Consider the following 17,196-nt stretch of genomic DNA (forward strand, 5'->3'; position numbering starts at 1 on the left):
TGCACAAGCTATGCTACTCCATCTATTGGCTTTCAAAAGCCTATTGGCTTTCGAAAGCCAATAGGAATTGCTGCTGAGTGCACCAAAAGACCCGGTCGGCAAATATTGCACTGGCAAGTTGTCTGCAGCGAAGGTGAGATGGCAGGAGCTTTGCATCCCTCCCTGCTGCCCAACTACACCATCTCAACTATGTAAGTAAGAGAGGACAAGGAGTGGGAGGTGGGTTCTGTGGAGTCCATGTGCACTCCTTCCTTGTGCTCACCCATGTCAGCCAGGCTGGTGGCCTACCCAGTGCTTGACCTGCGCCACTGTCGCCTTGCCCTGCGCTACTGTCGCCTTGCCCTGCGCGCCTAAGTGGCTGCCCTGCATTGCCTGGTCCACCCTGCCTCCGCCACCCACCCCACGCAGCCCCTCCATATAGAGCAGGCCCCGATGATCTCACAGCAGCACTGCCCCCCGCCTCCTGTACCCGCCAAGATGAGAGGTCCGGCACCTTTTTTTTTTTTAGAAAAAAAGCCCTGCTGATGACTCACACCTGGTCCATCACAAAACCCACCACAGACCCCCCCCACTTGACACACCCACACCTGAAGCCCCAATAAACAGAACACTGACACTGACATCCCCTAAACTCTGCTGAAGATGTGACCTAGCCTGGTGATGAAACATTCAGAAACCAACCACAAGCTCAGACAATGAATCTTCACCCTCATCCATTATACATTTTATACATTTTCCATAAATGTCATCTTTATTAATTAGTTACCTATTTTTTCATATGCATTAACTATCTCAAGATAAATTTTTCAAAACAGTTATATGAACAGTTATATGAGTTAACAAACAGTTATATGAACAATTTGTAATTATTAAATCATGAAAAGTAAATCTGTTTAGGTTATCATAAATCTTTGTAATCATGAAAAAAGATAAAAAATGTGATTGGTTTGCTCATGAGTAGCTTATCTGAAGACCTCATAGAGGTCTTCCTGCTATGCATTTACTATTCGTGTTGCAAATTGTATAGCTTTAGTAAAGAAATATGTATTTCTTTCTCATTTCCTAGTGCTGGAATGGACAGTCTGTGCATCAGAAACCTTAGTTTGTTTTTTAAAATATTAATAAATCTGGTGCAGGATATTCATTTGATGCTAATTAATATAATAAAATGTCAATAACTTTCAATAACCCTTTAGAGAGTCATGGTATTGCGTATATTAAAAATTCTTACGATAGATGTCTGCATACCAGTTATAAATAGGGCCATTCCCCCTCCCATGTGACTTCTGATTGTTATCCTGATTGTCATTTAATCCTTAAATCTATTTATTGTACTGGATTGACCAAGAGTCAGTTGAAATAGCATGTACATCTGATAGATAGATAGATGCAGTAGATAGATAGAAAGAAAGAATATTCAACTATGTAGGCATATATAATCAGATTATCCATTATTTTCCTTTTTTATTTTTAACTAGTCTTATTTTTCTCTCTACAGTAGCAGTCTCATTGTTTTCTACATTATAGCAGTAGCATTTATTCTTTTCTATTGTATTATTCGATTATATGATATTTAAAAATCATTTTATCATCAAACTCTATTCAGAAACTTGTTGAATCAGGAGAACACTATAAATCTTCAGAAAATTTATTGCAAATAAAAATTATAAAATAAAGAATTACTAAAAGTAAATCTTAGTCTGATTGTGTTTTCATTGCAGATAATAATGTCTTTTAAACTATGTAAACATTATTTTAAATAGCAAACCTCTAACTCAACCCGTTTCCAAAATGGATATTTTTGGGAAAGGGTAGGAAAGAGCAGAAATTATTTATACATTATTTCAAAGCATTTTAATACGTCTCCATGAATATTCATAGGGTTTTTTTTTGGCATGTAATATATAAATTAAAATGCAAAAGGACCTTTTAACAAATTCAATTTCTGTTCCAAGGACTACTTTGATCATTTCAATCTTTAGTGAATTTTCCTCCTTGAATGTGACTAGAGATTTTTTTTTCTTTTTCATTAGATCGAGATCATATCACAGATCATCTTCATGCAACTTCCACTAAAGAGAGTGTTTTCTGGCTTCCACTCAAGGAAACGCAAGGTAGCACTTTTATAAGATACCTTTATGTAACTGTGAAACTATATGGTTATGTAGCTCAAATTCACTTAATAGTGGTATGCAGGCATAACCATTTTACAGTAGAAAAAATGGTTTGATGTAAGGGGAGTTTTAATATGAGGGATCACTTCCACTTGGATTGAAAACAATCTGTTTGTATCAAAGTGATAAAATCTATAAGAAAAATGTGGAGTGTAAGCTAGTATTTAAAGATATATAACTATCTACCTTCTGTTTTCATTAGATATATTTCCAGTCATATAAAAGCATTACAAACACAATGGGTAACCCAAAGTAGTATTTTAGGAAATTTATATTGAACAAGCTCTAGAGGGGCAAAAGGATAAAAGGACCTAGTTGTATTCCATACAGGAACTGTGCTTTAATGTTAAATAATTGACAGCTGACTCATAATAACTCCTTTTGGTCTCTTTGCAAACATCATGGTTTTAGTATCATTGATTTTTCTTATAATGCTGAATTGCAACGTATAAAGCTCTTCTAAGAATCACTGCATCATCTGCATAGAGACAGATAGAGATATACTTGTCTGCAACCTTAGGAGGATGAAAATTTATGCTACTTAAATGACCCTTTAGGGTCATTTAAGTAGCATAAATTTGTTGTTTTCCCCTTTAGGATTCTCATCCATGGAATTCTTCCCATGGTCTCTCTAAGTTTATTGAAATTAGCTCTTTTAAAGACCAAGACTCTAGTTTGTCTGTGTTCTATTGCTTGTGCTTCCAGAATGTTGAATTCCAATATTGCACGATCACTTCCTCCCCTTGTAGGAAACCCAGAGAAAATCAGATGTATTATAATAATGTTAGGAAGTCTTATTACTTTAATTATATTGTTTATCTTTTCCAAAACTAATAATATCAGAACTCTCATTCTGGACTAGTGCAGTTATTTAAATTGTTCACTGTAGCAAAAGATTAATTCAATTAAAATGAATATATCTGCCCTGCTTCACCACTGTAATATTGTTCTTTTTGAAAATATTTTTTAGAATGTTCTAAATCTTATTAAGGTAGAAATGATACATAATTCATTTCACATATACAAACCCATCCCTTGCCATTTGGATTTCCCCATTTTCTATTCTGAACAGTAGTATTTGGATAAGATAAAACTCATGCTGTTAAACTTGTCTGAGTTAATTTAGAAGGAATATTCTTCCACCACTTCAATTTACATTTAATTATTAATTCATTTTAAAGTATTATTTCTATTTCTCATGACTGCAATAAATGGAGCATAGGACTCAGTGCTCAAAAAAAACATTAAAATATGATATGTGTTTAATATTCATTGTTTATTTTGCATATTAGATTTATATCCTCCCTTTGCTTTAGGTTGGGAAGATCATATTCATAGCACTTATCTTTTTAATTTTTTCTCATAACTTCAAATGTGAAATAGGTCAAATTTGAGAAAGAAGAACTGGCCTACATCAAGGAAAGGGCATCTATTGTGATCCCCTTTATAAGCTTGTACGGTATAAGAATGCTTCTCCTAACTTGGCATTCTGTCCCCCTCCCCACTTCAGATTTATTGGAGTATAAAGTCTTGTCATGCATAAACAGTTCATACAGGTGGGCTTAATATCTTAAGAGTTGCAGTCCAACATACTTGAGGTCAGTAGATTGGAAAAGGCTGCCATAACAAATTACGTACATAAAGGTATGTGCAATTAAATAACATCTTTTATTGATCAAAAGATGGAAAGAAATTTAATGTTTTTATTATGCTGAAAATATTTAAAATTCATTCATTTTCACATGGTTTGTGATGACCTTTGGAATAAGAATACACTGAAAAGGTCAGAACTGTGGGATATAATCATTTGGAGACTGCAGGAAATTTCCTTGCAATCATGGAAAATGTAATGGATACAGTAAATAAGGACATTCTATTGAGTGTAAAATGCTAATATTCTTTGGAACTTGAGTATAATTGGTACTCTAACAGAATAAGAGTTGGATTTTATCCTGTTTGCTTTCTGGGTTACCTTATTTTGCTACCACATTTTTTGATAGTTGTATAGTTCTAGGTTGTTGTTTTTTTTGCACAACAACCCAAAATTATTTGAAATCAGGCAATGCAGAAAAAGTTATGTATTGTTTATATTTATTTATTTTAACCCTATGAAAACCAAAGGGAGTGTTTTCCAACATTTCATGTGGTCATCTTGCAAGCTGCTTAAATACCTTATTGCTGTTAGAATGTCCCTAATGTCATCTTTGGTGTCTAAAGCACCATGATGAACCATAATGAAGCACAATGGTAATACACCACACCACCCTGGTTACTACTTGGGCTAATACACCTATCTCAATTGATTCAGTAACTCTTCCAAGTACATTCCAGTAATAATTTTGATCTCATCCATCCACCTCAAATGGTATTTCTTTTCCCTCTTTTACTTTCTTCACCTTTGCCAAGCATGGTTTTTTGAGGTCATCATTAGTCTGATCACATACCAAAAGAATGTGAGTTTTTCCTTGCTGACCAATGTCTCAAAAGATTGCCAAGACTGATTGATCAATTCTTCTTACTGTCCACAATAGTCCTGATTGAGTCTTATAATTCACAGTAAAAACCATGTGCAATCTCATTCGTTGAAGGTATGTAACTATTCTTACCTTGTTTGCCATATAAATAGCTTTATCTTTCATCAGAATAAATCTCTTTACCTGTTCACTTCTTCACTGTCAATTGTAGAGTAAATATTGATTGGCTTTACCTTTGTCTTCTTAATAGATCACAATAGACTAGATTTTCACTTTGTTTTTACTTTCATAATGAACACACCTCTTCAAAAGGTTATTACCTTCTTATCTCAGGTTTAAGTATTTAATCACCCTTTCTGATTTTAGAAAATTCCCAAAGTATTGGATATTCCATCAAACAAAGTGAAGACAGTCATCAACAAGTGGAGAAAATATGGCACAATAGTGACATAACCAAAAACTGAAAAAAACCTAGTCCAAACAGTTACCAAGAGACCTACAGCAACATTAAAGGAGCTGCAGGAATGTCTGGCAATCACTACCACATAATCTCCCATATTCTTCATTTGTCTGGGCTGTAGGGTAGCATGGCAAGACAGAATCCTTTTCTTAAGAACAAAAATATCCAAGCCCAGCTACATTTTGCAAAAACCTACATCAAGTCTGACAAAAGCATGTGGGAGAATGTGTTATGGTCTGATAAGTCCAAGGTTGAACTTTTTTGGCCATAATTATGGAAAGTATGTTTGATGCAAAAACAACGCCTCACCTTACCAAAAATATACACCATGCTCATGGTGAAGCATGGTGGCAGCATTATGCTTTGGGGCAGCTTTCTGCTAAAATGCTGAGGTTGAAGAGGAATTTTATCTTTCAACATGACAATGACCCAAAGCTTAGCTTGAAATCGGTAAAAAAATAGCTTCACCAGAAAAAGATCAAAGTTTTGGACAGGACCAGCCAGAGTCTGGACTTGGATCCAATTGAAAATCTGCAGGGTGACCTGAAGATGGTTTGGCACCGGAGGTACCCTTGCTATCTGACCCTGCTTTTGCAAAGAAGAGTGGGCAAAGATTCTCAAGGCAAAATGTGCCATGCTGTAGGCTCCTACACCAAAAGACTGAATGCTATCATAAAATCAAATGATGTTTCAACAAAATATTAGTTTTAGGGGGCTCACACTTATGCAATTACGTTACTGTAAGTTTTTTATTGTTACTTTCCCCCTAAAAGATTCCAGTTTGTTTTTCAGTTGAATTGTACAGCTTATATGTTATAATAAATATGGAAACAATTCTGACGTGAGTTACCTTAGTCTGACTTTTTTTTTACGTCGCAAAAATATGGCATTTTAACAGGAGTTTGTAGACTTTCTATTTCACATTATTGTATATATCCTATTTGAAACTATTGCCTATCATATCCTAGTATCTAGTGCATGGGTGTCAAACTCGCTGCATCACATGACATGTCGTGACGTATTGCAGCTTTTTCTGCATTGCCTCCGCATGAGGCAACTGGCCTGCGGGCCGGCAGTTTGACACCCCTGATCTAGTGGAATAGAATATGAACATATTTTCTCTGCTAATGTTTTTGTCTTTCTATAATCCTGCTTGTAAAGGATTTCAGTATAGTTTCTGTCTTCTGCTTTTGTCTTGACAAGATTTCTTCCGTGATCACTATTAAGTATTTTAGTTTAAGTCTAAATTTTTTTGGTGGTTGTCTTATATTTTAAAATAAACTATCATGATAGCATGCTCTGTTTGTTACTTAGATCTTTTACTCTTTACATATTTCATTGAACTATAATATAGCTTGCTGTTATATTCTGAGTCCATCTTTTCCATGTCAAATTGGGTATTAATGTATGTTTTTTTTCAGAAAACTCTATTATATGTCTCATGTATGATTGTATTTATCCAATGCAAATCAATTTGTTATTCCAGATTCCTCCATTTCTTCTATTTTTGCACTCTGATCACATTATAATAGTTTTACATTCTTTCTTGATGTTGCATTTAGCATTTCTTGCAAATTGTTGAGGAAGTAATTGCTCTACCTTGTATACTACCCACCTACCTATCTACCTACTAGATATTAATTCTAAAACATATGACCTTGTCATTTATTAAGTTTTAATCAAACATATATTTAGCACACTTTTAAAAACTAATAATAGTTGCACTCAGGTCTTTTTTTTTGTTCCCATACCGAGGGTTTTATATAATATGAGTTGAACCTGCCCATTCTGGTTCATCCAAATTTACTTATTCCTAAAACACACTATTTAATGAACTTTTTCCTTCTGTGTCAAGACATGTTTTCCTGTATTGTAGTTCCTTTAAAAACAACTTTTTCCCACACTGACCGAATGAAGGACCAGCATTTTGTGCTTTTGGTCTGGCCAACTCATAACCTGTAACATATCTATTCATGAAAATTCAACATTTATGCTCCCATAATTAGAGGAGTATTTTCTGAAGTGTAGTTTTCATCACTTAGCATCTAAACTTAAACAAATGTTAACAGCCTTGTCCTGTTGGCAACAATATTCAGATGATTTACCAGTACCTTTTAATGATTGTTTATAAAGTTATTTCTCTTAAGAGTCATTTGGCTTTCACAAAAGTTCTTGCTCCCCTTATCGCTATTTGTGGAATATTCTTAGCTTCCCTGTCTCTGTCAGCTTTAAGAGTGACCCTTGGGGTAGCTTATTTTTCTTCCTGAATTGGTCTCAAGGTTCTGGAGCCAGGGATCATTTCACCAAGTCGGGGTGGTAAATCCTTTGGAAGGCTAAAGGTTGTCCGTTAGAAAGAGAGATACCGATATATTTTGTCTAAATTAACCTAAGAGAGAGAGGAATAATCTCATGGTTGTATTAGATAAGGGTGAAATTAAAGAAGCAAAAGTGTAGATTAGATAAGCACCACTATTTGGATATCAAACACTTGTAAACTGGTTACCTGTTTCTGAGAAATAATGGTTTCAATGTTGTTTATATATGACTGGATTTTTTTTAGTAGAAAAGGAGTTCTTTATAAATAATTGTGTTTCCTTTTATACTGCATATTTTTAAAATGACAAACGAATTATTTATACTATTTAATTTTCTGCTTTTTAGGAATAATTTTACCTCAAAAAAGCAAGCTTGATATTCCTGTATTATTTGCCCCTCTTTCTATGAAACTCTATGAAACTTTTCTTGTTATTGAAGTTAAGAAGATACATGAAGAAAACTGGACTTATGATGACACATTTGAATTAAAGGAAGCAGTAAACAGGTAAGTATTTTAAACATTAGATATCCATAACAAATGTTGATTTAAATTTGAAATTCTTAAGAATTTCATACTATAAAACTTTAGATAATTCTGTACTGCCTGAAATTATTAGACTGTATAAGTGTGACAAAGTCATCTTTGGTTACAACTCTTGGACAACTCTTTCATAAGATTTGTTAACTACCCAAGAGGGTGCTTTTGGTCTAGCCAACTCATAATCTGTAACATATCCATGAAAATTCAACATTTATGCTTTGGATACTTTTCAGCCACTAAACTCAATGGAATGATGATTATATAAGATGAGCCAAATTGCCATCTTTGCTGGTTAAAGCAAAACAAATTAAATCTAATGATTAATTAAGGGAGTCAGTATCTCTGTTATAAATAATGTAATATTGGTAGCTGTAAAAGAGGCTATAATGAGGTATATCATCAATGTATGTGTTGTTATTTCCTTTCTGTTTTGATGTTACATTAAGTTTTTGTACCAAAGCCACTTTAATTGCTTGGTGGATGGCATATATTATGAAATGGCATCAGCCCAAGTACATGGCATAAGTTTCTAAGAAGTACATTTTTAAACTAGATTTTGTATCAGATATATTATTGATACAAGAAATTTCAAACAAGTTTTAAGTGGATAGATAAGGTCATGAAGTAATGATTGTACTGTTGTTGTTGTTGTTAGCTGCGAAGTCGTGTCCGACCCATCGCGACCCTATGGACAACATTCCTCCAGGCCTTCCTGTCCTCTACCATCTTCTGGAGTCCATTTAAGCTCACGCCTACTGCTTCAGTGACTCCATCCAGCCACCTCATTCTCTGTCGTCCCCTTCTTCTCTTGCCCTCGATCTTTCCCAGCATTAGGCTCTTCTCCAGTGAGTCCTTCCTTCTCATTAGGTGGCCAAAGTACTTGAGTTTTAGCTTCAGGATCTGGCCTTCTAAAGAGCAGTCAGGATTGATCTCCTCTAGGACTGACCGGTTTGATCGCCTTGCGGTCCAAGGGACTCGCAGGAGTCTTCTCCAGCACCACAGTTCAAAGGCCTCAATTCTTTGGCGCTCAGCCTTTCTTATGGTCCAACTTTCACTGCCATACGTTGCAACTGGGAAGACCATAGCCTTGACTATACGCACTTTTGTTGACAGGGTGATGTCTCTGCTTTTTAGTGTGCTGTCTAGATTTGCCATGGCTTTCCTCCCGAGGAGCAAGCGTCTTTTAATTTCTTGGCTACAGTCCCCATCTGCAGTGATCTTGGAGCTCAGGAAAATAAAATCTGTCACTACCTCCATTTCTTCCCCATCTATTTGCCAGGAATTGACAGGGCCAGATGCCATGATCTTGGTTTTCTTAATGTTAAGTTTCAACCCAAGTTTTGCACTCTCCTTCTTCACCTGTAACAAGAGGCTCTTTAGTTCTTCTTCACTTTCTGCCATTAGAGTGGTATCATCTGCATATCTTAGGTTGTTGATATTTCTTCCGGCAATCTTAATTCCAACTTTTGATTCATCTAGCCCTGCCTTTCTCATGATGTGCTCTGCATATAAGTTAAATAGGCAGGGCGACAGTATACAGCCTTGCCGGACTCCTTTCCCAATTTTGAACCAATCAGTGGTTCCGTGTCCAGTTCTCACTGTTGCTTCTTGACCCGCATATAGGTTTCTCAAGAGACAAATAAGATGGTCTGGTACTCCCATCTCTTTAAGAACTTGCCACAGTTTGTTATGATCCACACAATCAAAGGCTTTAGCATAGTCAATGAAGCAGAAGTAGATGTTTTTCTGGAACTCCCTAGCTTTCTCCATGATCCAGCGTATGTTGGCAATTTGATCTCTAGTTCCTCTGCCTCTTCGAAATCCTGCCTGCACTTCTGGTAGTTCTCGATCCACATACTGCTGAAGTCTAGCTTGTAGGATTTTAAGCATGACTTTACTAGCATGAGAAATGAGTGCAATGGTGCGATAGTTTGAACATTCTTTGGCACTGCCTTTCTTTGGAATTGGAATGTAAACTGATCTTTTCCAATCCTGTGGCCATTGTTGAGTTTTCCAAATTTGCTGGCAAATTGAGTGTAGCACTTTTACTGCATTGTCTTTTAAGATTTTGAATAGCTCAGCTGGAATACTGTCACTTCCACTAGCTTTGTTGTTGCTCAGCTTTTCTAAGGCCCACTTCACTTCACATTCTAGGATGTCTGGCTCGAGGTCAGTGACCACCTCATTGTGATTATCAGGGACGTTAAGCTCATTCTTGTATAGTTCTTCTGTGTAATTTTGCCACCTCTTCTTAATCTCTTCTGCCTCTGTTAGGTCCCTGCCATTTTGGTCCTTTATCATGCCCATTTTTGCATTAAACGTTCCCTTCATTTCTCCAATTTTCTTGAAAAGATCTCTGGTCCTCCCTATTCTATTATTTTCTTCTATTTCTTTGCACTGTTCATTGAAGAAGGCATTCTTATCTCTTCTAGCTATTCTCTGGAATTCTGCATTCAATTGGGTGTATCTTTCTTTTTCTCCCTTGCCTTTCGCTTCCCTCCTTTCCTCAGCTATTTGCAAAGCTTCCTCAGACAGCCATTTTGCTTTCTTGCATTTCTTTTTCTTTGGGATGGTTTTGGTTGCTACCTGTTGTACAATGTCGCGAACCTCTGTCCATAGTTCTTCAGGCACTCTGTCTATCAGATCTAATTCCTTAAATCTATTTGTCACCTCTACTGTATATTCAACAGGGATATGATTTAATTCATACCTGAGTGGCCTAGTGCTTTTCCCTACTTTCTTCAGTTTAAGCCTAAACTTTGCAAGGAGAAGCTCATGGTCTGAGCCACAGTCAGCTCCTGGTCTTGTTTTTACTGACTGTATAGAGCTTCTCCATCTTTGGCTGCAGAGCATATAGTCAATCTGATTTCTGTGTTGACCATCTGGTGATGTCCATGTGTAGAGCCGTCTCTTGGGTTGTTGGAAAAGAGTGTTTGCTATGACCATTGTATTCTCTTGACAGAATTCTATCAGCCTGTGCCCTGCTTCATTTTGCACTCCAAGGCCAAACTTGCCTGTTATTCCAGTTATCTTTTGGCTTCCTACTTTAGCATTCCAATCCCCCATGATGATAAGAACATCATTTTTTGGTGTTAGTTCTATAAGGTGCTGTAGTGCTTCATAGAACTGGTCAATTTCATCCTCTTCAGCACTGGTGGTTGGGGCATAGACCTGGACTACTGTGATATTGAATGGTTTGCCTTGGATTCGAACTGAGATCATTCTGTCATTTTGAGGATTGTATCCCAGTATTGCTTTTCCTACTCTTTTATTGACTATGAAGGCTACTCCATTTCTTCTGAAGGATTCTTGCCCACAGTAGTATACCTGATGGTCATCTGAATTAAATTCACCCATTCCTGTCCATTTTAGTTCGCTGATACCTAAGATGTCAATGTTCAGTCTTGTCATCTCTTGTTTGACCACGTCCAGTTTTCCTTGATTCATGGATCTTACATTCCAGGTTCCTATGGAGAAAAAATCTTTACAGCATCGGACTTTCCTTTCACCACCAGACATATCCACAGCTGAGCGTCCTTTCGGCTTTGGCCCAGTCGCTTCATTCTTTCTGGCGCTACTAGTACTAGCCCTCTGCTCTTCCCCAGTAGCATATTGGACACCTTCCGACCTGAGGGGCTCATCTTCCAGCGTCATATCGTTTTGCCTTTTGGTACTGTCCATAGGGTTTTCATGGCAAAGATACTGGAGTGGTTTGCCATTTCCTTCTCCAGTGGATCACGTTTTGTCAGAACTCTCTGCTATGACCTGTCCGTCTTGGGTGGCCCTGCACGGCATAGCTCATAGCTTCATTGAATTACGCAAGCCCCTTCGCCACGACAAGGCAGTAATCCATGAAGGGGAATGATTGTACTAGTTTTTTTTTAAAGTGATAATGTTAATATTCAAGTTGCTTATATTTCTCAGCCAATCTGTAATAATAGAGGATGAAGAACTTAAAGGACTCCGTTGGATCTACCCAATTTATGGAATTTCAGAAGCTCCACCCAGTGAATTAGCTCCAGGTATCTATGAGCAATTACATTAAAATTGGGTAGAGTAAAATGAACATTTTCCAGCTATGATCCAAGCTAAAATAAATGGAATAGCAGATAAAGTAAATTTAGCACAAACATTCAAATGACCAAGTAAATTACTATTGCTATTATAATCAATCAGTGCCTTCTTCTTGTGGTATAGTAAAGAAATGCATGTCCCATTTGGTATGCAATAGGGCTTGACAAACTGCTGTTTCCTGGAAAACTGGAAGATAGCTCAGGATTGACAAAGTAATTCTATACAGATTGAATTCTCTCCAACTATCATCACATCTACTACTTTTTCAGCAGTTTGTTCTACACTAGTTTATGGAGAAAGGAGGAGAATAGCAGAACATACTTTCCCCTGTTTGGCATTTACTGTTTCAAAAAAAGAAAAATTAGCAGGTTAGAGAAGAGAAACTACTTCTCTTTCTCCCATTTAAAATAGGTGAAATAACTGTATGCAAGGATAGAGGCTCATAGAAGCTAGCAAGTAGACAGAGGATGTTATTTATTCTCTATTTTGAATTTAAATACCATCTGAAGAATAATTTAGGCATAATATGCAAATCTGAGAATTTATGATTTGCCAAGCCACAATTATGCATTCAGAATCTCCCATGCATAACAGTGATTGGAGATTTTAATGTATTAGCTTTAATGTAATCAGAGACTTGAAGCATAGCCAACAGTATCTTGGATCATGGCTGCAATCTTATAACCTTAGAGTATCAACTGAATTGTATCTTAGTATGAAAAAGCTGAACCAAGAATATTGAAGGTATTGTTTGATATGCTGTAGAGCAGTCATTAATTGTTTATTAAGACTATTGGTATTACCTCCCATTTTAATTTTAAGATTTAAATTGGAGGGGGAGCTCACTTTTTAAAAAAATCAATTTGTATGACAATTTTATGATTGACTTTATGCTAATTGGGCAGCTAAAACTTTTTTTTGCTATTGAATACAGCTGTTACAGAAATTTGTAAGGCAAAAGGGAAGTATTCAAAATTTTGGCAGCCCATGATAATTAGATCATGCAATGGCAGAAGCAAAAGGTGAAATTTCACATTAAAGTTCTATTGATAGGTCTCATATAAGATTTATGATAGTGTTTTGATCAAAAGCAACAGAACTGTTGTGTAGCAAGTTCTTTGGAGGCAGGAAGCAAGACGAGGTTTCAAACAGGAAAATTTCTTTATTGAGGCAAACAGGAACAGAACTGAATCAGAGGCTTCTGCGCAGCTACATATATGGTTGGCCACTAGGTGGCGGCCAATAGGTTTAAAGGAACCCACTCCTGCCCCAAATCATCCAATGATCTTCTTGGAGACAGCAAGTCTGGCTAGTCAGTGACGGTTACACAGAGACCTCAATTGAGCAACCTTAAACAGCATTCAAAAGACACATGAAAACAGTTCAAGTAAAATCCCAATACATTACAAGAACCATCTAGATATGCAGGCTAACTTCATAGCAAGGCTAAAAGCTGTCTTTGATATCTCTGCCAAATGGGTAATAAGATGTGACATTTACAAGTTGAATATACAGTATGTGACTAACTTTCAATTGTTGGATCAGGATGTGGTTATTCATAGTTGACCAATTTAAAGAGAACATACAGTCATGGCCGAAATTGTTGGCACCCCAGAAATTTTTCAATGTTTTGCTATACACAGGTTTATTCCCTTTTTGTGTATTGGAACACAACAAAAAAAGGGAGGAAAAAAAGCAAATTGGACATAATGTCAAACAAAACTCCAAAAATGGGCCGGACAAAATTATTGGCACCCTTTCAAAATTGTGGATAAACAAGATTGTTGCAAGCATGTGATGCTCCTTTAAACTCACCTGGGGCAAGTAACAGGTATGGGCAATATAAAGATCACACCTGAAAGCAGATAAAAAGGAGAGAAGTTCACTTAGTCTTTGCATTGTGTGTCTGTGTGTGCCACACTAAGCATGGACAACAGAAAGAGGAGAAGAGAACTGTCTGAGGACTTGAGAACCAAAATTGTGGACAAATATCAACAATCTCAAGGTTACAAGTCCATCTCCAGAGATCTAGATTTGCCTTTGTCCACAGTGCGCAACTTTATCAAGAAGTTTGCAACCCATGGCACTGTAGCTAATCTCTCTGGTCATGGACTGAAGAGAAAAAATGATGAAAGGTTGCAACGCAGGATAGTCCGGATGGTGGATAAGCAGCCCCAAACAAGTTCCAAAGGAATGCAAGCTGTCCTGCAGGTTCAGGGAGCTATGGTAGGAGACCCAGGAGGACCCCACTGCTGACACAGAAACATAAAAAAGCAAGATTACAATTTGCCAAAATGTACTTGAGTAAGCCAAAATCCTTCTGGGAAAACGTCTTGTGGACAGATGAGACCAAGATACAGCTTTCTGGTAAAGCACATCATTCTACTGTTTACCGAAAACGAAATGAGGCCTACAAAGAAAAGAACACAGTACCTACAGTGAAATATGGTGGAAGTTCAATGATGTTTTGGGGTTGTTTTGCTGCCTCTGGCACTGGGTGCCTTGAATGTGTGCAAGGCATCATGAAATCTGAGGATTACCAAAGGATTTTGGGTCGCACTGTAGAGCCCAGTGTCAGAAAGCTGGGTTTGCGTCCGAGATCTTGGGTCTTCCAGCAGGCCAATGACCCCAAACATACGTCAAAAAGCACCCAGAAATGGATGGCAAGAAAGCGCTGGAGAGTTCTGAAGTGGCCAGCAATGAGTCCAGATCTGAATCCCATTGAACACCTGTGGAGAGATCTTAAAATTGCTGTTGGGAAAAGGCGCCCTTCCAATAAGAGAGACCTGGAGCAGTTTGCAAAGGAAGAGTGGTCCAAAATTCCGGGTGAGAGGTATAAGAAGTTTATTGATGGTTATAGGAAGCGACTGATTTCAGTTATTTTTTTCCAAAGGGTGTGCAACCAAATATTAAGTTAAGGGTACCAATAATTTTGTCCGGCCCATTTTTGGAGTTTTGTTTGACATTATATCCAATATGCTTTTTTTCCTCCCTTTTTTGTTGTGTTCCAATACACACAAAGGGAATAAACCTGTGTATAGCAAAACATGTGTTCCTGCAATACTTTTCTGTGAGAAATACTTGATTTTCTGGAAAAATTTCTGGGGTGCCAACAATTTCGGCCATGACTGTATATGATGAAATATAGGATAAGCTCATTTAACTAATGAATTCAGTGGAAACATTAATACTCATTTGAATATAGACGCAAATCTTAAAGAACTGGCTCTTCAGCATATGAGCGTCCCAATCTCAGAAGGCTCAGAAATAAAAACCACCCCAAAATTAATTGGAAGTAACCACAGGAATATGGAAATGAACAGGCTGATTTTCTGTCATGCAAATCTAACCCCTTTTGTTCCTTATGGCCCTTTCTTAACTCTGTCTGGTGACCTAAACATTTTACTCTCCCAGGTTCAATTTGCGAAACCACTGCAGCAGAAGAAAAACTTTTCTGGCTAAGCAATTTTGCACATAGAAGCTGAACTGATATATTAAATAGAAGATATATTTGACATATTGGGAGAATAATATTTTTAGCCTTTCCTCCATTTCTGAGATAGTCCATCTGGTTATGCCTTGACATTAAGGCATCCCTAATCATCTGAACTTTAATAGAGGTTGGCAATTCATAGCCCATTTCTATTTTTTAAAAAGACTTTTAAATGTTAAATATCATTTTTCCTCTCACCATTAATTGCAATCTGATATTAAAACGTAGATGAATGCCACATTGAAACAATGCTCTCATTGCTGGTTTAACCACAGATAGTCTATTCATTCAGTGACTGTTCAAAATTATCACAGTACTAAACAAATGATACTTGGAGTCTGGCCATTGCAACATTCCATAGTCACTTGGTATACAGCCCATGATTATGACATTGCAGTGAGCTGCAGTCACATAATAGCAATTTCCAATGTTCCCTGCTGATTTTCCACATGCAGTCAATGGAGAAACCAGCAAGAAGTCAGAAGACATGATCATGTGAGTTTCATCCTTAAAGACTCACATGGTCATTATCATATGTGGTGGTCATGTCCTAAAGCTAAAAGGTTCTGGCTTAAGATACACTTATGGTTGGAGAAGATGATTAAAAAACAAATAGAATTTAAACCAGAATTGTTTCTGTTAGGAATGATAGGTCCCAACTATGACAAGGAGAGTGGATACCTAATGTTACATGTATTAACAACAGTGAGAATTATGTATGCCCAATACTGGAAAAATGAAAAGTTACTGACTGAAGAAGTATTAATTAAGAAAATATTGAATTGTGCAGAAATGGATAGATTAACTTTAGAGATTAAAGAAAAGGAGCATTCAGTTTATTATAGAACTTGGAATAAATTTTATCAATGGCTAAATAAGCGAGTTAGGAATGTGAGAGAAAGGAATGTGATATGTAATTTTGAATTTAATGCTATACATTGAAAACTTAGTATTGTTTATGATAATTTACTATACTTATTAGTGTTATCAATTGTTACTTTTACCATTTCTATTTATATAGATTTACCCAGACAATATGCTGTTTGCCATATATTGAATGTTATTGGGGGAAACCCCAACCCTTACCCCCAACCCTCCCTGCACCCTAACCCTAATTCCCACCCCCTTACCCGCCTCCCCAACTCTATAAAAAGTTTTTTTAAAATTTTTTAATTTTTTTTAAAGACTCACATGGTCCTTGCTTAATAATGGCAATTGGAATTGCCATCTCTAAGCAACGTGCTCATGTGATGTTGTGTTTTACAATTACATCACTTAGTAATGGAATTTCTGGTCCTAATTGTTTTCATAACATGAGGACTACCTGTACCAGCATGACAACCATCCTGATCATTTGCTTATACTGTAGTTAAGTTTGTCTATAATAATGATTTCATTCTTCTGCTTGACTGTCACTATTTCATGCCTAGCTAAGCTATCACTTCCTAACACTTCTACATCCTCCCCCCATTCTGGAGGCTCCTGCTTTCTCTAGGAATCCCAAGCAACTGAATCTTGCCAAATCTTCCCACAAATATATTGCTGGCTGACATTGCTAGGAAGTTCCCTTCACCATTCTAGTGGCATTCTACTGTCATCATCATCATCATCATCATCATCATCATCATCATCAAGTTGGAAGGGACCTTGGAGGTCATCTAGTC

At 36.8% G+C, this 17,196-nt stretch overlaps 1 protein-coding gene across 1 annotated transcript in view; it reads left to right on the top strand.

Annotated features, from left to right (window-relative positions):
- Positions 1-17,196, top strand: part of CFAP47 (cilia and flagella associated protein 47) — a 208,227-nt gene that overhangs the window by 150,149 nt on the left and 40,882 nt on the right. The window contains exons 57-59 of the mRNA XM_083362899.1: positions 2,034-2,114; positions 7,770-7,929; positions 11,890-11,987. Coding sequence (XP_083219025.1) covers positions 2,034-2,114; positions 7,770-7,929; positions 11,890-11,987 — 339 coding nt within the window. The remainder of the gene's footprint in view (positions 1-2,033; positions 2,115-7,769; positions 7,930-11,889; positions 11,988-17,196) is intronic.

The sequence above is a fragment of the Vipera ursinii genome (assembly GCF_947247035.1).
Source record: "Vipera ursinii genome assembly, chromosome: 4".
Taxonomy (NCBI): Eukaryota; Metazoa; Chordata; class Lepidosauria; order Squamata; family Viperidae; genus Vipera; species Vipera ursinii.